Source organism: Sorex fumeus, unplaced genomic scaffold (assembly GCF_029834395.1).
Source record: "Sorex fumeus unplaced genomic scaffold, SorFum_2.1 ptg000003l, whole genome shotgun sequence".
NCBI lineage: Eukaryota > Metazoa > Chordata > Mammalia > Eulipotyphla > Soricidae > Sorex > Sorex fumeus.
In genome coordinates, this window is record NW_026606060.1 from 55,085,619 (window position 1) to 55,106,222 (window position 20,604).

Genomic DNA, 20,604 nt, shown 5'->3' on the forward strand with positions numbered 1-20,604 from the left:
TATTGAAGATGATAAAAAGCAAAACCGGAGGGCCATGAAAGTGGATCTGGCATGTTAAATATTGGAAGTGGTTCTTCCTGAGTAAATCTGCTCTTTCCTCTGGTAAAACCAGGAACAAGGGAAGGTCATTGCCTGCGGGATTTCTCTTCTGGCCTGGGAACCTGGCCATTTCTTCAGCTTGACTGTCAGTGTCCAAGTTTCAAAGACAATTATGGTCTCAGTGGAGGAAAATAAGATTTTTGTTTTTTTGCTTTTTGGATCACACCCAGTCATGCACAGGGGTTCCTCCTGGCTCTGCATTCAGGAATTACTCCTGGCGGTGCTCAGGGGACCATATGGGATGCTGGGAATTGAACCCGGGTTGGCCGTGTGCAAGGCAAACACTCTACCCGCTGTGCTATCTCTCTAGCCCCCGGAAAATAAGATTTAATAAAATCAGTGATCAGTGAAAAGTTAAATCTGTGGGAATCCCATATTGAAATATTGAAGAGTTTTTATGAGCGAATGAAGGCTACTGATTTAAGTTTTCACACCCTTCAAGTTTCCTAACCTTAAGAGGCTACAACAAGGGTCAGAAACATGTTTGATGCAGAGATGCCTCCAGACTTTAAGCCAGGCTTACTTCACTGGGGTGCCTCAGACAGGGGCAGGTGTCGTCCCTCCACCTGCCCCCTAAAAACCCCCGATGACTGCCAACTTCCAGAACCCAATGAGTAGTGCAAGTACGCTGGTCCAGTGATGGCAAACTCCAGGCCACGGTCCAGAGACACACAAAAGAATCTCCAAACCAAGAAGCTTGCTGCAGAGATTTCTCCAGACCCTAATTATCTAAAATTATAGAATTTAATTTAATTTAATTTCTTGCATCTGCGTGACATATTATGCTATTCGTAACAAGCAATACAAAAGAGAGTATGGGGGTGGTTGTCTGCCATAGTAGCAGGGGGAGGGTGGGCTGAGGGGGGTTATACTTGGGGACCTTGGTGGTGGAAGATCTGCACTGGTGGAGGGTTGGGTGATGATCATCGTATGACTGAACCTCAAACAGGAAAGCTTTGTAACTGTATCTTACTGTGATTAAAAAATAATAGCACTATACCACTGTCCTCCCATTGCTCATTGATTTGCTCAAGCGGGCCCAGTAAAGTTTCCATTGTGATACTTGTTACTGTGTTTGGCATATCAATTATGTCACAGGTAGCTTGCCAGGCTTTGCTGTGCGGGTGAGATACTCTAGGTAGCTTGCCAGGCTCTCTGAGAGGGGCAGAGGAATCAAATCCGGGTTGCCCGGACTGCCCGCTGTGCTATAACTCCAGCCCATTAAAAATAATAATAATAAAAAATAAGTTAACATTCTGAATTTAAAAAAGAGTAATGTGTATTCATGCCTAATTCAATCAGCTTAATCAATGGCTGAATAAAAGGCAGTACTACTACATCAAAAAAAAAAAAAGAAACGTGTTTGAAGTCACAATCTGGTATGCGGTTATGGCATCAGCTGTAGTTTCTATAACCTGTGAGAGTATCTTTGACAGTATGTCTTATACAGAGAGTTTGTATACCTAGGAATGCAATTTTTAATTCCCTTCTTTATGTTTAGTTTTGGAAAGAGCGGTTCTTACCCGGATGCATTTGGGAAGGTAGTTTAGGACAGTGGCCTTGAGGGTGAAGTCCTCACCACGGATCACAGAGTAGGGCATCGAGAGATCCACAAAGAAGGGCTGGAACACTCGCATAGAGGCGGGAAGGGAGAGACCCAGCCCGGTGTCCTGGGACAGGCAGAGGGCCCCTGCCTTCCATTCGGTGATGGTGTCAGGCACTGTTACTCCCACTTCAGCTGCTCCTGATGCACTGCGGAAGGAGGCAACATGAAAATCAGATTTGAAGCAGGTGAATAAGTCCTTCCTGGAATGGAAAACTTCAACACGTTGATGCCAGCACATCCCATGGGTGGTTCATACTTGAATGTGGCTTAATGAATACAACCTGCAGCTCTTAATCAATTCAAGGTTTGTAGCACCAGTATTGCACTGCACTATAGTACTATCCTCCTGTTGTTCATCGATTTGCTCGAGCGGGCACCAGTAATGTCTCCACTGTGAGATTTGTTGTTATTGTTTTTGGCATATCAAATATGCCACGGGGAGCTTGCCAGTCTTTGCCGTGCAGGTGGGATGTTCTTGGTAGCATGCCGGGCTCTCCGAGAGGAGCAGAGAAATCAAATCCAGGTTGGCTGCATGCAAGGCAAACGCCCTATACCCGTTGTGCTATCACTCTGCCCAGCATCAGTGTTAGGTGATCAAACTAATTTTATTTTCATGACTTGCATGTACACTCAAGTTTGAAATGGGAAAGTGTAAGTCCTCAATTTCAAACTCTCTTCAATTCTAGTGTATGTCAGAGCTTTCCGGAGATACACAGTTACAATGGAATTTGATAGACAGTATAGTTAGAACCTAGATAAGTAATTGGAAATGTTCCTAAAGACTTCTAGCAATGTTTCATTGAGGGTAGAGGAATAGTTTGCAATTCTACTACTACTACTATAATTATAATTAATAATTACTACTACTAATACTACTAATATATACTTGTATTTTTAGTGTATAGTTGTGTATAGTTGGTTTGACTATACACACTATTTTGTGATTTACTCAAGATTGTGAAGCGATAAAGCATCTCATATAAGGTTTCAATCTATGTAGTGCCTGGTTAATACTTAGTCCTTATGTCCATTTTTCTAGATATATCATTATGTTTTGAAAATTATTTTATAAGCCCTGATACAATTAGATTACTTAGACTTCGTAACGGAAGGTTATACTAAAGCTCTCCTAGACATAGCATTGTATATAAAAGGAACACTTAGATATTGAAAAATTATCTAAGAATTGAATACAGTAGGAAAGGCATATTGTTGATTTTTATGTACAAAGCAAATTACTTACTCTACCACCACCAAGTCCCAGATCCAAGTCTCAGGAAAATACTTTCGCACTGTCTCTTTGGGAAGTTCCGGAACGCGTTCTACAAGATTCATCATGGGACCTCTCCGAAACTCAGCTGTCACTGTGATGGGTGATTGTGGAGGCAGAAACAAGATAAAAATTTAGACTGTAGTAAGTACTTCAAAATTAATCAACAGGATCAGGGCATACACAGAAATCAATAGAGGAGTCTTGGGTATTAGATGTCCTAATTCTTTGGATATTTTAGATAATTTATGGCAGATTAGATAGGAGTGAGCTTGGGGTGGGGGTAAGGGGACAATTAGGCCTAGAGGACACAAAGGCCTAGAGGCAGAAAGGGACTGAGGCAGAAGTGAGTCTTCAGTAGTTTCTGCCCATGGCTCTGCATCTCCACTGAGAATCAAAGGCAGGAATCAAAATTTCCACTTGGTCTACTCCAATGAGGCAGCTAAGGAAAGGATTCAGAAGTTATGACAGCATCTTTGTGAAACAGACACAGAACAGCAAGGGTCAAAAAAGACTTATTCCTAAGTGTATCAGAGGAGCAGAATTAGGGTCTCTCACTTTCATTGTCTTTTGTTCATCACGTGCTGGTGAATATGTAGCAATTAGTTCTGTGGAAAAACTGTGCATGTATGTAATTCTCCATGTATAAATTTATGGATAGAATATTGCTTATAAAGATTAAATTATGGAATACACTTTACAAAAATACACAATTAAATTTCACATATCCAATTCTCAGTGAACATTTTCCTTGAGTTTTAAGAATTTTTATCTTCAAACTATATGTATCCGCGATTTGATAGTACCAGCTTAGAATTAAATGCTTGATTGTTGTCTGATTCATTAAAGAAATACCCTCTATTGCGATTGGAGGGATAGTATAGCAGGTAGAGCATTTTCTTTGCAAATGGCCCACCCAGTTCAACCCCTGACACCTCATATAGTCAGTCCCCTTAGCTAGAAATCATCCCTGACTACAGAGTGAGGAGTAAATCTTGATCATAGACAAGGTGGCCTCAAAACCAAAATAAATTAATTAATTTTTAAAAAGCCCATTTTATTGATCTGAGTGATGACAATTTGATTGCTGGCAGGTGTTCTTGAGAGGTTAAAGAACTTCTTTACTTAATTTGTAATATTGTTGTTATGACTTGGCCATCGTCATTTCTATTTATCCTGCACCCAGAAATGATCTCTGTTTTAACTGCTAATATCTCCTTCACTAGAAAAGTGGATTCTTTATGAATGAATTCTCTCTAATTCTGTTTATCTATCTCTGTTTTCTACTACTTTGTATAGTCTGTCTTATTTTCCCTCTGGCTTTGCATATGTAGGACTCTGGCTTTGCATATGTAGAAATACTGAGATCTTGGATTTGTATTACTATGTTCTCTTGAGGAAGAGTCTTAATATATTTGAATCACAAATCATTTTTTAAAAATCATAACTTATTTTTAAAATATTCTTTTAGCTGGTTCATTCTATCAGGTGATTAATTTTCAATATACCAATGATGGGCTGGAGCGACAGCACAGTGGTAGGGTGTTTGCCTTGAGCACGGCCGGCCCGGCCTAGCCAGGTTCGATTCCTCCGCCCCTCTCAGAGAACCCGGCAAGCTACCGAGAGTAGTATCTCAACCACACGGCAAAGCCTGGCAAGCTACCTTTGACGTATTCGATATGCCAAACACAGTAACAGCAAGTCTCACAATGGAAACGTTACTGGACCCGCTCGAGGAAATCGGTGAACAATGGGAGGACAGTGATACAGTGCTCCAGTGCTACACCAATGATAATATTTGTTACCTGGAGAAGCCATCAGTCTTTGAGATTCCGCAACGTGATAATACTGAGGCTGAGGCTGTGAACAAAGTTGGGGTTTATGAATCTTCGAATTGGTGAATACTTTTAAGCCCATATCCTGTGAAGAGAAATTATTCACTAATTAGTACATAAATATTATAAAATAAATATTGTCACATATTTCTTTTTATTGAATTTAATAAACAATCCAATTAGCTTAATATTTAACTTTTATTTTGGGAGAGGGGGCACAAGCTGCATTGCTCAGGAACTATTTTTGACTGATTCTCTGCTCAGGAGTGACCTCTGGTGATGCTCAGGAAACCATAGGCGGTGCTGGGGATCAAATTGGAGTGGGTTATAGGCAAGGCAAGCACCTTACTTCTGGTAATATCTTGCTACTTGTTAATATTAAACTTCTAATGTTCATATCTATGGAGGGATATTTGCATAGTTGTTGAAGTAAAACCCAAGAATGCCAATCTTATTTATGGATATAATATCACATAGCAAAGAATTTTAGTAAAATGAAATTAATAGCCCAAACTATATCAATTTTGACTTGTTGCTATTAAAAGATGTGCAACTATAGAAAAGTTACTTGACCTTTCTATGATCTATTATTCTTACTATTCTATAAAAAATTAAAATACTTTTATTCAATATACAGTATTTTGTGTACCTTAAGAATGACCACCTACAAGAGTAGAGATTTACCTGTAGGAAGCTATACATATCTTTTTCATATGTATTTGATACTGGAGAGTACATGATACCATTAATATAGACATTCTGGTGATCAATACAATTTTCGTTGTCTTCTTCCTGTTGATTCAAACTCTCAGGGAAACCATTGAGGTCATTTACTGGTAGTAGTTTATAAACCTGACAAAGGCAAAGAACAAAAGACACACTTACTTATGGTTTATTTTGCTTATGTACAAAGAGAAAAGAATAATCATTAGTTTTCCTATGAGTGCCTCTATTGCAAGAGTATTCAGAGAGGAAACGATTTTAAGATGTTTAATGTTTTTAAGGGAAAAAAGTGAAGCATTCACACTTCAGATCCATAATACTTTGTTTCACAGCTCAGAGATAAATTCTAGAATAAATGAAAACGTTTGTTAAGAAAAATTGAAGTGTTCTATACTAAAAACTTTGTGCAAAGCTTTGAGATAAAATTTTCTTCCTACCATGTGGTTGGCAACTGACTTAAGAGTGTAGCAGAGTTCCTGTGTACATGTTCAATGCATGTGGCATATAATTAAGTATATCTTCTCTAAAAAAGACAGAGTAGTATTTCCTTGGATATTATTCATGGGATCAAAATGTTCCAGCTTCTCCTGGCCCTTGTTTCTTGGGTGTTAGTCTCATACTATGTTGGGATCAGTCTGGATGGGAGATGTTTGCTGAAAGAGGGTATAGGACTAAACATGATGACCTCTCAGCATTTGTATTGCAAATCATAATGCACAAAAGGAGGGAAGGAAGTGGAGAGAGAGAGAGAGGGAGGAGAGAGAGAGAGAGAGAGAGAGAGAGAGAGAGAGAGAGAGAGAGAGAGAGAGAGAGAGAGAGTCTGCCATAGAGGCAGGGGGAGGGGAGAAGGGATTGGGCAGATTGGTAGTGGGAACTGTACACTGGTGTAGGGATGGGTGTTGAAGCATTGTATGACTAAACATGATCATGAAAGCTTTGTAGCTCTTTTTCACAGTGATTCAACAGAAATTAATCAAACAAAACCCAAAATTCTCCAGATCTTTCTACAATTTATAAAATTTTATAAATCACTGCAAATGATGCCTTCATTTGATGGGGGAAAGTAAACTAGGCATTAAAATCTCTGATAGTTGCACTGTAAAACATTCATAGAAGTTTAAATATTTTGGACAAGAATAGCTTAGCAAAGTGAGTAGTGTAAAGAAATTAAGCCAGTTTCTAATTGACAGGGGCTTTTATGTTATTCATCTCTCTCTTCTGCTTTATGGATTTTCATAGTATGTTATATAACAATTGTCATCTCATTGAAAATATAAGTTTCATGAGAGTGTAGATTTTTGTTTTTCCCAGAGTTCTCTGCCAGATGACCAACAGTTTGGCACTCGATAGGTACACCTAGAAGGCACTTGTAGTAGACACTTTAATTTCGTGAGTGAATCTCTTGTGCTACTCAGAGCAAAAGTTTCATTCATAGAAAAACACTTTCTATCAGAAAGCCCCTGATTGATTATGAAAACATTAGTAGAATTTTTCTGATTTGTTTACAGTGTTATTATAATCAAAGAGAATATTAAGAATTATGAATTTTGTTATACAGATATAAAATATTAATAGCTCTCTACATATTCTCTTGTTAACACACTGAAATGTATTTAGTATTTATTTTAGAAGTATTTTTATATTTTCAATAAAACTCCATTGGAAAGGTCAAAAAGTAAAAAAAAAAGTTCTTTCCTCTATAAACTATTGATAGTTTAAAAAATTTCGCAAAACTTTTTCTCTGTCAAAATTTGATGGTTTTAAAAAATTATAGTAAGATATTATTCCAGTTGACTTCATATTGAAAATTTAAAGATATAGGGGGGGTATGGTGCCGCCAGCAGGTCAATCTGTACCTGGGAGGCGAGTGCATCAGCAGCCTGATGGCGCCTTCAGACTTCCAGATACCCCCAAATTGCTGTTGTGCCTTTGGCCAGACCACAAAAACATGGGGCAAAGTCTACCAAGAAAGTAAAGGGCCAAAAGTTAGGTATGTGGAGACACACCCACAAACCAGCTCCGGTTCAGCTATATAATTGGAGGAATGTCCAATCTGGTTCCTGATCAGACTGTCTAAAGGCCATGATCCCAGAGACTCAGAAAAAAATCTCGAAACTCAATGGTCTTTGGCAGAAATGCATCCGGTCCCTGCAGTAGGTTACTGGCACTGGGCCACCCCAGGTGGGAATAGGTTTCACGCCTTGGCCTGCTCCTTCTGGCAGACCGGTGAACACCATCCTCCAGAGGCCACTGAACAGTCAGGTTTGGGCCCTCAGTGACAAAACACGCGGGGCCTCATGGGATGGGAGTAGAGCCGGCCCTTTCCTCCCTGTCCCAATGAGACCCTGAGTTGCTGCCCACAAATGGCCTCTCTGGCTCCTGATCCAGCTGCTTAACAGCCATGATCCCAGAGACTCAGGAACAAATCTTGGAACCCAGAAGGTTTTGGCAGAAATCCCTCCAGATTCAATTGTTAAAATTTCGGAATTTCAAAATCCCGTAGCCACAACTGTAGCTGCTGTTATTCATAACCAGCAATAAGAAAACAAATTGTCTACTGTTGCCTTTTTGGCAGATCTGAGTGTTGGGGTAAAATCCCAAATAATAATGGTAGGTCTGATGCCAAAATATTGAATGTGATCAAAGTAGAGAGAGAGAGAGTAATGTGGAGGTCATCTGTCCCACAGGTAGGGGGAGGGTGTGGGAATGGGGTATACTGAGGGTATTGGTGGTAGAGAATGGGCGCTGGTGAAGGTACAGGTGTTTCAGTGTATGACCGAGACTTAGACCCGAAAGCTTTGTAACTGCTTTCATGGTGATTCAATAAATAAAATTATAAAAAATGAGAAAAAAGAAAATTTAAAGATACAAACAAACTGCTCTTATTGTTATATAGCTTCTAATTGTTCTGTTCCAGCACATTCTTATGCTGCTCTTCTATAAACCCAATAATATTAAAGATTTAATTTAGCAATGTCATTTATCATGGAGCAATTAATATTTTATGATTTTTTTTGGTGACAAATTTCTTTAAAACTTGTGTTCATGTTGGGACATATAGCTTCTTAATTGCTGATATTCTTATAAAAACAAAAATTTTATTTTTCTTTTTTATAAAACATGGTGACATTAGTTTATAGGCATTATGTATGCTTTAGGGATAAATGTTAGCACGTCCTGCCCTAAACCCACCACCAACGTGCCAATATCACTTCACCATGGTTTTGTTTCATTATTTTGGGGGCTATATCTGGTGATACTCAGGAGTACTCCCTGTATGGTGCTCAGAGATTATTGCAGTGATACTTGAGGGACCATGTGGTGCTGTAGATTCTATTCAGGCCTCCTGCATGCAAAGCATGTGCACTAGCCTTCTGAACTAGCTCTCTGGATGTGCTTTATAAAGTTTAGTGGAGGTAAATGTGCATCCTTATACTGTTTCTTTTTTTAAGACATGAAAACCAGTTTGGAAACTCCTCCCATTGGTTTCACTGACTCTAGGATTTCTGGAATTTCGGATCGTGCATCATTGTTTCATATATGCAGGTACCTTCTGCTTTGCCATTCAAAAGAGGTTCTTATGAAAACTTTTGTAAACCAACACCCAAAGAGCAATTGCTCTTTATTTGCATGAAAAAAATTTTGATCATTCACATACTCATAAAATGACCTGACCAAACATACCAAATGACACACAAAACCTACAATACACAGCCTGTATAAGTATGACTGAACTACTACCTAAAACACACAGCCTATATAAAGTATTACCTAGATACACAGACCATCTAAATAAAGTATTCCCTGGAAAGAAGCCTCGCTGTGTCTCTGCTCAGGGGCCCAACAAAACAAGTGCTGAATGCTTTGTCATTGTCTTTTTTTTTTCCTTTACACTCTGTGTTGTAAAGGGACAAGCTTCCTCAATTACTTTCAATTATCCTCAGCAGGTCTTTTGTAAAAGTGTACTTACATATCTGCAGCACAGCAGTAGGGCGTTTGCCTTATGCACCAGTGTTCCGTGTTCGATTCCTCCACCCCTCTTTGAGAGCCTGGCAAGCTACCGAGAGTATTCTGCCCACACGGCAAAGCCTGGCAAGCTACCCGTGACATATTCGATATGCCAAACATAGTAACAACAAGTCTCACAATGTAGACGTTACTGGGCCCACTCGAGAAAATCGATGAACAACGGGAGAACAGTGTTACAGTGCTACATATCAAACACTTGTAAAAACTCGGGGATACAGGTACATAAGATAATCAAACACTTGTAAAAACTCGGGGATACAGGTACATAAGATAATACATGCCCCTTACACCCCCAACTTCATATGAAAGAGCTCAAAACTAAACCCCTAGTCAGAGACTTTCTCGTAGTTCTGAGGCCCTGGCTTGGCCCTGCTGACCACAGAGGCTGGTGGGACTCACCGAGGCTGGGGAAAGCTCTGCCTCAGGCTTCATGAGCAGCACGCTCTGGTCCACAGCTCGGAGGGCGCAGAGGGACTGTGGAGAAGCCGTGACCTGCAGGTGGGCCTGGGAGGCTGGAAGACCTTGTGCTGGGCGGAAGCTCAAACTCACCTGTAAGAATTGGGGTGGAAGGTGAGAAAATAAATTCCCTAATTTACCAGGCACTCACTAACCTTCCCTCAGTGGTCCTCACATTCCTTGTGTAATTGCTTTGATTGGCTTTGTGATGTGGGCATTGTGTAGAATTGAAGTCATTCTATCTTTGATCCTTCCTTTTGAACCTCCAGAATCAGCCGAAGCTGAGTCAATATGATGTTATTTTGTTATTCTTAGAAGGCATTAAATTTGAGACATCGTTTTTTGGTTTTTTACCTTTGAAATATGGTGTGATGCTCATCAATTATGGATGGAAAGCTTCAAGATCACTTGATAATTTTCTTTGGGCTCTTAGTCATCTTCAGAACTTGTGTGTCTAATGAGATCTGAGAAGCAACCACTGAAACTTTGGAATGTATCTATCAAGTTGACAGGTGGGGGTGGAGGGGGAATTGGGATGGGGAGGGAATCTGGGAACACTGGCAGAAGGAAGTTGACACTAGTAGAGAGGTTGGTATTGAATTATTGTATGCCTGAAATGCAACTATTGTTACCTTTATAAATCATGACTCTTTAATAATTTTTTAAAAAAAGAACTGTGTGTCTATTGCCTAATATTTCTTAACAGAAGAAGGGAGCAAGACACTCTGTATCATAAGAGACCATGCAAAAGAAATTCCACTAAAAGTCAATGAGCATGGCCCCTTGGTGTGGTGCTGTCAATACTTTGTGGGAAACTGCTGGGGGGCAGATTTCATTCACCCCTTTTAGCTCCAATGTTTTCTTCTAGGAAATAACAGATAACTATAGTAACTTCTAGTCTTATGTGATAAAAGTTGTATGATATAAAACACCCACCTTGTTGGCCAAACAATTTTCAACCTCATATTTTGCAGAATCCCCTACCACTTCCCCATCAGGTAAAATGGTGTAAATGAGCAAGCGAGCGATGGGAGCGATATCTGGTTCCACAAGGAACGACACAGGAAAATGGCCAGTCACTGCAGCACAGAGAGAGGAAGCAAGAAACATGGGTTAGATATTCCCCCAGGACTGAAATAAAATACTTCGGCTGCACACAGCCGCTTGAGGAGTCTTAACTGGTTAATAATTAACCTATTAGTGAATGTATTAGACATAATTAGCAGAATCTGTGATACACAGATATCTATCTCTAAACACGCTATGCACCTAAGCATCCTAGTTTATGAAGATCTTATGAAAAAATCTCTTCTCATAAATAATATAATTTATTGCCAATTTTCAGTTTTAGCTAGCGTGCATAAGGTTCTAAGGGCAGCTTAGGTATGATCTAGACTTCTTGGCTATTGTTTTGATCTAGACTTCACATTGAGATCAGGAAAACCGCCCAAAGTTATGGAATGTAATCATAAGACAATGAAGTAATTAAAATACACATTGTTGTTTTCAGTTTTAGGGCCACACCTGGCAGTGCTCAGGGCTTACTCCTGGCTCTGAGCCCAGGGATCACTCTTGGCAGGGCTCAGGAGACCAAATTCTGTATTGGGAATCAAACTCAGTCATCTGTGTGCAAGACAAGTGCCTTACTGATTGTACTATCTCTCTTGTCCCCAGACACATTTTTTAAACTTATAAACCACATATTTTTTCTTACAAGATTATTATGCTCTTTTGGAAGTTATTTTATAGTGACTATGTAGATATTTTTAGAAGATGTATGAAACTTATAATGTCTACTATGATGCTTTTAGATTGCATGAAAAGGCAATGAAAGAAAAGTTCACTGATAGCTTGCTAGTAAGTGATCTTTCAGATCCCTTAAAAAAGAAGAAACTTTTAGAGATTTATAATTACCTATATTTTTATAGGGAAAGTTCAATTCAAATTTAACTCTTCAAACACTGAAAGGAAAATATAATCTAAAGATCTAAATGACTCAGAATGAAATCTAGTAAATAAAAGGCACTTCAAAATTCTACCTCCTTTTTATTTTGCAAAATAGCTTCAAAATGTTAATTTGATAATAACGTTCAGGGACATTTGTAGTTGAAAGTGCTGAAATAATCAGACTATAAAACAATGGCACCCATAATGTAAATAATCTGAATAGAATGATTTGTTGGAGGAAAAGGAGCATTTACTATGAATAAAATGAAAAGTATTTCCTTTCCCCAAATGTCCTTACTGGGGTGAGATGTTAAGTTTTCTCTACTGGGAACTACTAATATTCCTTCTGCAATGCAAGACTGACTGTGCTGGGAAAGAACATGATGGAATGCAGGAACTGTGGAAATACTCACTGTCTCCCTGCTCCACAGGCAATACGTGAGTCCCAGATTTGACAATGCCTCCCTTTGCCATGATCTGCAAGAACAGAAACAAAAACAAATTAAGTTTTCCTGACAGGGAGCCTACCCCAAATCTCATTTTTTATGTGATACGTTTGGTTTAAGTGCCTCCCTGGCTGTAATTAGCCCTGAGAGAAACCAACCTTTTAATAGGAACATAGATGAAGATGGGGGAGAGGTTGGATTGAGTAGGGACACTGGTGGAGTATGTGGTATTGGAACATTCTATGCATGAAACCCTACTATTAGTCGTATTGTAAATTACATTTTTTAAATTAAAAAAAATTTAAAACCAAAGTAGTAATGTCTAAGGCAGTTCAAAATTTCTTGCTCCCAGATTCTGTCCACAGATGAATCAATGCAGAGACCTCCCTTCTTACCAAATAATAGAATGTAAGCTCTTTCTTCTCCTGTAGGACCTGCCCGTTCAGAATATAATGTGCCTGGACTGTCTGAGTTTGGCCACAAGGCAGGTCACCAGCTACGGGCTCAAGGTGGACAAAGCTCTTGCTCAGAGAGAATACGTGATTTGCGGTGTGGAAGGCTTCTTCATTTTCTTCCGTCAGCCACTGAAAGCCATAACAGCCACTGTGGTCCTTATGTTTTACCTAATGAATTAGAAGAAACAATATTATTTTATATGATATAAAACATGAAGAACCAATGATGCATAAGTAAGTTTACTCTCCTACCCTAACACCTGAAATCTTTTGTTTCATAGAAAAATTGTTAGAATAGCACCTTTAATTTGTTTACCTAGGCTGTTGGTACAGGCTGTGCCATTTTCAGAATGGCATTTCTGAAAGGCATAAAGGAGCCATTCTTTGCTATTCTTTTTATGAGGGGAGGGGTGGTGGTTTGGAGGCCATAGCCAAGTGTGCTGAGCACTTGCTCCTGGATGTTCAGGGTGTTCAGGGTCACCCCCGGAGGTGCTCAGTAGACTACATGCCGATCTAGGGACTGAACTGTGGTTGTGTGCATGCTAGACAAGAACCTCAAGCTCGGAACCATCTCTCCAGCCCCTGCTTGACATTTCTTTGGTTACTTTATCTATACCAAGATAAAGAAGCTATGAAAATTACTCCAGGAGGCTGATCTCCAGAAATGAGGAACTGTATTTCAGAAAGTAGCTGCCTCACTGGTGATGCGTTGCAAGTAGGTATTTTGGATACCTATACTTTTGCAATCATTGTGGTATGGAAATACTTTCTGTAAGTGAGGTTGGTTGAAGTGTGAAATTCCTGAATTAGTATGTCTCCCTCTTTTGTACTATCTCAGGCTTATTATTTTTAATGTTTTATGTATTTTTAGAATCCTAAGCTTCATGGGTACTATATGGGTTGCAGTCACATTTTTCTCCCTGTGGAAGTTGTTTCATAGTTCTTTCTGGGATTTCTATATCATTACTTTCATCTGCCAAGTGGAATAATTCCTCGTATCAATAAAACACTGTTTTTAGCTCAATGTATGTTCTCTTGACACCATCTACACAATCACTGAAAAGAAACCATTTAAAAATATTTTCAGTTTTTCACTAGTACAGTACTTTTCCCACACAGAAAGTGTTTGAGATACTTCTTGATTGTAAAAATGAGTAGTTGTTTAATTTTGAGTTATTAGTAACATGAACTTTTGTACTCTATTACAAGTGAAATAATAAAATATATTACTTATATCCACTTTGTATTTTTATGTAATCATGTGCCTTCCATAATTATTATGATGCAATATCTATTGCAAGTCAGTAGATTTACAAATATTTAGCTTGCATCTTTTTTGGTGAATTGAGTACTGTGTATAAAACAAAGCAAGTTATATGGTCCTGAACAAAACCTGGAGGCAATGAAAATAATAGGATAAGAATAAAATAAGAAAAATATGGGGCATAAATATTAGGCACTAAATGTTAATGATGTTAAAAGGGATTTTTATAATAATGATGTTGACTATTGAAAGGGGGCTTATTCAATTCTCACTTAACTTTTACAGCTAATTACTAAACTGTACCCATTTACAAGTAAGTAAATGAAGTACACAGAATTTTAGTTATTTCTTCTGAAAATGGAGTTAAGCCAGGATTTTAATCTAACTTATCACATCTTGGGAACTAAACTATTAGCAGCAAAGCATGCAACACATAAAATTTCCAACTTAACCATTTTTAATGCATTCAGGCACACACAGTTTGGTAAGTAGTGTGTGGCAGATATCCATTTTTTTTTCATCATGCAAAATGAGCTCTAGGTTAGCCACTGAACAAAACCTTTTATTTCTCCACAGTCTCTGGAAACCAGAAGTTTTATCCATTTTGGAACTTGTGCCATAATTTCCTTCCTTTTTAAGTGTGAACCCTATTGTGCTGTATACTTAAACCATGTTTTATTCATCCATTAGTCTACTGATGGGTATTTGGACTGCTTTCACTTGGCTATTATGAAAATCATTGTTATGAAAAGAGGTGTGAGCTTTGAGTTCCTTTTTCCAGTAATTTTGGACATAGGCCCCCAAATGGCAGTAATTCTATTTTTAATTTTGTGGGAAGGAATTGACACATTATTTTTCATCACAGTTGAATCTTGTTAAATTCTCAATAACAGTGCATGAGTAAGCCCACTCTTTCAACCACAGCACTGTACTGGCTCTTTTTAACAATTTTTCAGAGTTGGCCTTGCATGATTTCTAATTTGCACTTTTTGTCACTTCATCAAAGTAATCTCAACTTAGACATTTCATCACTTTCAGTTTGTAACCTGTTTTCCAAGACTGACTCATTGGTAACTTCTTTCCAAACTTACCCTGATGGAAAGGGAAGAACCCACAACTTTGGTGGTATTGATGGAGAACTGCACCAGGCCACGCTCATCTGTGGTTGCATTGGAGTCATAGTTGGCTTCATTGGCTGTGATGAAGATGAGCTTATTTGGCATGGGGTCACCTTTCTCATCCACGAGACGCACCTGAAGACGAAATACTGTGAATCAGCTTTATGACAATATTACCAAACATAATAATTTCTATCACATTTATGAAGTCTATCTTGTTTGTTCACCATGGTTCTAGACATTGAGTCTATCTACAGCAGTGCACAAAATAAAATTTATTCCATGATCGACTTCGAGGCTTAGTAAAAACGATAAATACTACAATGTATTTATCTAATAGCAAGCAGTACTGAGAAGAAAAAGATAGCAGAAAATTGAAGAGTGAAATGATAATAGGGGTAAAGGTAAAGGTAAAGGCCCTCCCGTTGATCATCGATTTGCTCGAGCGGGCCCAGTAACGTCTCCATTGGAGACTTTGTTGTTACTGTGTCTGGCATATCGAATACTCTCAGTAGCTTGCCAGGCTCTCCGAGAGGGCGGAGGAATCGAACTCGGGTCGGCCATGTTGGCCGCTTGTAAGGCGAACGCCCTACCCGCTTGACTTGGAAAAAAGTATGTGACTATTTTGAAAATGCTAGGTATTAAATATACCTCCTGGAAAGCCACAGAGCATAAGTCATATAGTAATAAAAGATTTTAACCCAATATCCAAAAGAAATGAAATCCTGGATACTTTTATGCAAACTATTATCTTTCTATCGATTAATGTTCTGAAGTACACATGCAAATAATTACTAATACAAGGATTGCATTTTTCTCAGTGTTTTAGAGAAGATATTTGCTTCTCAACTTAGATTTTCAACATGTAAAAGTATAAAAAATGAAGAAGCACATAAACAAAGGGCTAAAGTCAAATTACTGTTTATATTCAACTAAGGAATTCTTTTTCAGAAAAAGCTACTTTTAGTAGGATAAAACACAATTGACAGATTGGGATCAGTATTTTAATTAGTTAATAAAATCAAAGTTTGCCAATGAAATATCTGTTGCATATACAAAGACAAGAATAAAAATAAGGAAATAAACAAGATTATAATTCTTTCTCTTTAGTCTGAATCTTGTAACTCATAGAATTATAATCCAGTAGGAATAAAATATTTTAAAAATACAGTATATGCTAATGCAATATTTTAGCCTCTTAGATCAGAAGAACTCTGTGCAATATCCAGCAACTTGGCTAAAGATGGCAATATATTATTTTAAAGAACTAGGTTGGATTTTAGATAGTGACCAAAGGTTTTGAATATGTTTATTTTCAAAGCCATTAAGGCAGTCTAAAATGTGTAAAACAGTAAATACATATTGAGGTACATCTGTCATCTAAGCCTTCTGGTGTAGGCTCTATCTGAATATATGCTTATTGATAGAAAAAGTATTTTTTTAGGTCTGTGAGAATATTTTATATTTCAATATAAATTATGTATAATAGCACTATTTTCATAGACATAGTTTCAAAATGATATTTGCTGCTATAATATAAATATTTTTTATTTCTTTTAGAATGATTTACATTTCTTAAAAATAAACAATGGCATCATAATGTTCACTCAATTGCACACAAAGTTAATTGTAGAAGAACAAAGTACATGCTACCAAGATTTCGCATATTTTTGTGAGAAGATACAAAAATATGAATCTACTTACTAAAACATGCAGAGAAGACTGAAGAATACACATACTGCTACTCTGAAAGTTTAAAAACTATTTCCTAATTTTAATAGTGCTTTAGAATAGTGCTTTAGAATATGTTGACATTAGTCAACATATAACCACAACAGGGTATGCTTTTACAGACTCTGTTGTACTTCTTAAAGTGATCTGTCAACTAAAACACAGTCTGTGAATTTAGCAAATACTCTACCTGCCCAAAGAAGGGGATTCCTTGTCTGAAGTAGGGATCCACTTTGACAAATGAGAGTGTGGTTACAGTCCTGGTTATTTCAGTAGATCCTTTCCCAGTGATTTCCACCTCTGAAAAAACAACAGCAAAAATGTTGTTTAGGGACCATATCCCTGAAATTCTCACTCTGCCTCTTTTCTTAAATTCTCTGTCAAAGGATATAAATCTATGTCAACTGTGTTTTTATCTCCCTTCTGTATCCATGGGATTCACAAACCTGTTCCTTCTTCTTGTATCTTGGCCTCCACTTCAAGTTTCATATCATACCCTTGTCGCCTCATCTGGAAGATCTTGGTTTTCACTTGCTGAAAGAAGCAACCTTGGCTGTTGAGCTAGAAGAAAATAAAATAACAAACAACGGGATGAAGAACATAGCACTTGCACAAATCAGTGCACTGTTAACTGGGCTAGAGGTTTTGTGGAGCACACACAAACACCTGTGAGAACACAACTGTCTCTAGAAATTACTGATGATTAACTTTCACAGCAGGATTTGGTTTATAACTGCCAAGTATGTTCCTTAGTATGTGACATCCTACAGAGTAAATGAAAAAGCTAGGCCCTAAAAATCTGGCACAATCTTGCTGTGGCAGATGGCACCCCGCAAAGACTGGCTATACTCCCATGATATACAGGAAAACTAGGTTTCCTTCACACAGTTGGAGCCTGTGTCTTTTACCTCCCTGCTACGTGGGGCTTCTGTATCACTGTATCACTGTCATCCCGTTGTTTGTAGATTTACTTGATCGGGCACCAGTAACGTCTCCATTCGTCCCAGTCCTGAGATTTTAGCAGCCTCTTCTTATGGGGCTTATGGCAATAAAAGAGATGGAAACAGACATCCTCTCTCGCCATGGAAGTTGGTTTCTAGTCAAGGGGTGTGTTTTTTTCCCTTCCTCCTACATAAGAGAGAGTGGCTGTTCAGGGTGACTTTGGATTCTATTTATGGAGGCGGTCCAGTTTCCATCATTCTGAATGCGTCCATCACCCCCACAATGGAAAATGGACAGTTGCAACAAATGAACCCCAATGACCAAGGGCACAGGTTGTTCACCTATTACAATAGCTGGCATTGTGACACGTTGTTCTCGTCTTGTGTTATCGCCATGTGGTAACTCACTGCTCCTAAACAATGCTCCTATTGTTAGTCTCTGAAAGGGATTGTTTTTCACCTACCTTGTGACTGAATCTCTCACAGACAGCCTGGGACTCTACACCATAGCAGTTAGAAGGGCTGCTATACTTTCTGCACATGCTCACGGTCACATGTCCGGGGACGGGCTTTCCATATGTGTATCTGTATTAAGAATGTTTCCAGATGAATCAGACAGACAAGGACAGCACCCTCTTCTACCTGTTTCTGAATATCCTTTACCTGCAGTACATTTACTCTCTGTCTCACCTTCTACCTTTAGCAAGGCTCACAGTGTTGACAGCAAGTAAACCAAGTATTCTGTTTTGAAACTGTTCAGTGCAGCATGCTGAAATGTAATGCAATCTCATCTCTTTTTTGTCCTTAATCTGAAATTCCAATGGAATCTTTTAACACGTATCATTTTCCCTGGAGATGGAGCTCAGTGGTAAAGCACATACTCTGCACGGGTTAGGACCTGAGTTTGTTCCCTAGTCCTCTTCCCAATATCTTTCTCATTATCAAAGTTACTCTCAGGTGTTTTTTTTTTTCAGAGAAAAGCATTATCGCACAACAAAAGAAACAAAAGCCAAACTCTCAATTATACCCAGGAATAGAGACACTAATGCACGATCTCTCCATCCCTATCTCTCCACAAGCATCTAGATCTAGTTATAAAGAATTTTATTTTTTTAACCTTTTACAAAAATAAGGTTTGCCATACCTCAGTCATTGATAATTACTGAGTTTCCTAGGACATTTGATTCATTTATCTATGAAATATCTTTCATAATTCTACTTGTGAGAATGCTGGCTCTGTTATGTGGAACAGAATCTTGGTAGCTATTGCTCTGAGACCGCACTGAGCAGGAACCCTGTAGGATGGTGAGTGCATTCTGCAAATGGTCTTTATGCAAGTGTGATTTCTTCACTCTGCCTATTCGTCTGTCTAGTGCTGCTGCAGGGCTGATGGAGATAGAAACACACTATTCTGGAAACATGAATTTTCAAGGTTGAAAAGGGCCCTACTGAGACATCATGTCTAGTTTCATTAATAATAACGACAATGTAAACAGCCTTATTTATACTCGTAGACCAATGAGTTATATAAGATTTTGGTACTATGCCTATCTCTAATAATTCTGTACTTAAGCTGTTTTTCCAAGATGTTAGATAAGGTCAGCTAAGTAATCTATAAATGATTGAATTTCTTCTCTAACCTGTTAAATATAAAGTCACTATTCTTCCCTTCAATATTATTCTGTGTGTGTGTATATGTGCATTTGTTACTTTCAGAATCAATTCTATATCCAGTAATAGCTATATGGAAATTTAAAAAAAGGGGAAATATAGAAAAGTAACAAGAGGAAAAAACCTCTAGGTATGGGGACACAATAATTAAAATTATTTGTGTGAGCACTGTTCAGAGACAAAACTAGTCAATTCTTCCAAATGATTAGCTCACATTAAAGAATTTTCCTTAAAATATTAAAAAAGAATATGAACTCACAAGCCACACACTGAGATGTTCACCTCTTCTTCCAAGATAGTGATTACCTTTGGAACTTTCACTTGCACTTCAAACTTGGGGAGCACTGTTCATTGAAGATAAAGGGAATTAGTGATTGGTTTTCAACTTAGGGTGAATTTGTAATTTTAGGTTTCTTATAGCAATTCCCAAATAATTAAAAAAAACTGATGGAAGGAAGTTGACAATGGTGGTGGGTTTGGTGCTTGAACACTGTATGTCTAAAATGCCAACTATAAATAATATTGTAAATCATGGTGTTTTAATAAAATAAAAAAATAATTTAAGAAGGTAAAACAAGTTTAACATAATTAACTATGTAAATATAGTTAACTATTATTGATTACAGTTTAGGTAACAAAATTACAACAGTGTTAACATTTACTGTTTTGATGTGCAAAGTTATAGCACCTCTACCATCACCAAAGTGCCCAGAACTTTCCATCATTGTCCTTGTCATATCTAGATAATGTGTCAAAGCTCTGATAAAGTAGTTATAATATCCAATATATCCATTTTAGTCTCAAATGGAGATGATGTTTTAATGATGATTATAAAACATTGTAAGCATAATGAACTATAAAAGACCCCAATAAAACAAGTTCAAAAATATTTGGGGATTAACATGTTCTCTAAAAATGACAGTTATATAAAACTCTATTCACAAACCATCCATTGTCCTTAATGGAATTAGATACAATTAGTTCTGCTCCAAAACCCATCTCACATATGGGGA

At 38.0% G+C, this 20,604-nt stretch overlaps 1 protein-coding gene across 1 annotated transcript in view; it reads right to left on the minus strand.

Moving 5' to 3' along the window:
* LOC130025969 (alpha-2-macroglobulin-like) overlaps positions 1-20,604 on the minus strand; it is a 45,445-nt gene that overhangs the window by 16,893 nt on the left and 7,948 nt on the right. Inside the window, exons 7-19 of the mRNA XM_056116640.1 lie at positions 19,851-19,935; positions 18,385-18,505; positions 17,426-17,540; positions 17,170-17,279; positions 15,222-15,383; positions 12,807-13,034; positions 12,379-12,442; positions 10,955-11,097; positions 9,962-10,111; positions 5,495-5,662; positions 4,781-4,895; positions 2,949-3,069; positions 1,623-1,851 (exon numbers count right to left, since the gene is read on the minus strand). Coding sequence (XP_055972615.1) covers positions 1,623-1,851; positions 2,949-3,069; positions 4,781-4,895; positions 5,495-5,662; positions 9,962-10,111; positions 10,955-11,097; positions 12,379-12,442; positions 12,807-13,034; positions 15,222-15,383; positions 17,170-17,279; positions 17,426-17,540; positions 18,385-18,505; positions 19,851-19,935 — 1,811 coding nt within the window. The remainder of the gene's footprint in view (positions 1-1,622; positions 1,852-2,948; positions 3,070-4,780; positions 4,896-5,494; positions 5,663-9,961; positions 10,112-10,954; positions 11,098-12,378; positions 12,443-12,806; positions 13,035-15,221; positions 15,384-17,169; positions 17,280-17,425; positions 17,541-18,384; positions 18,506-19,850; positions 19,936-20,604) is intronic.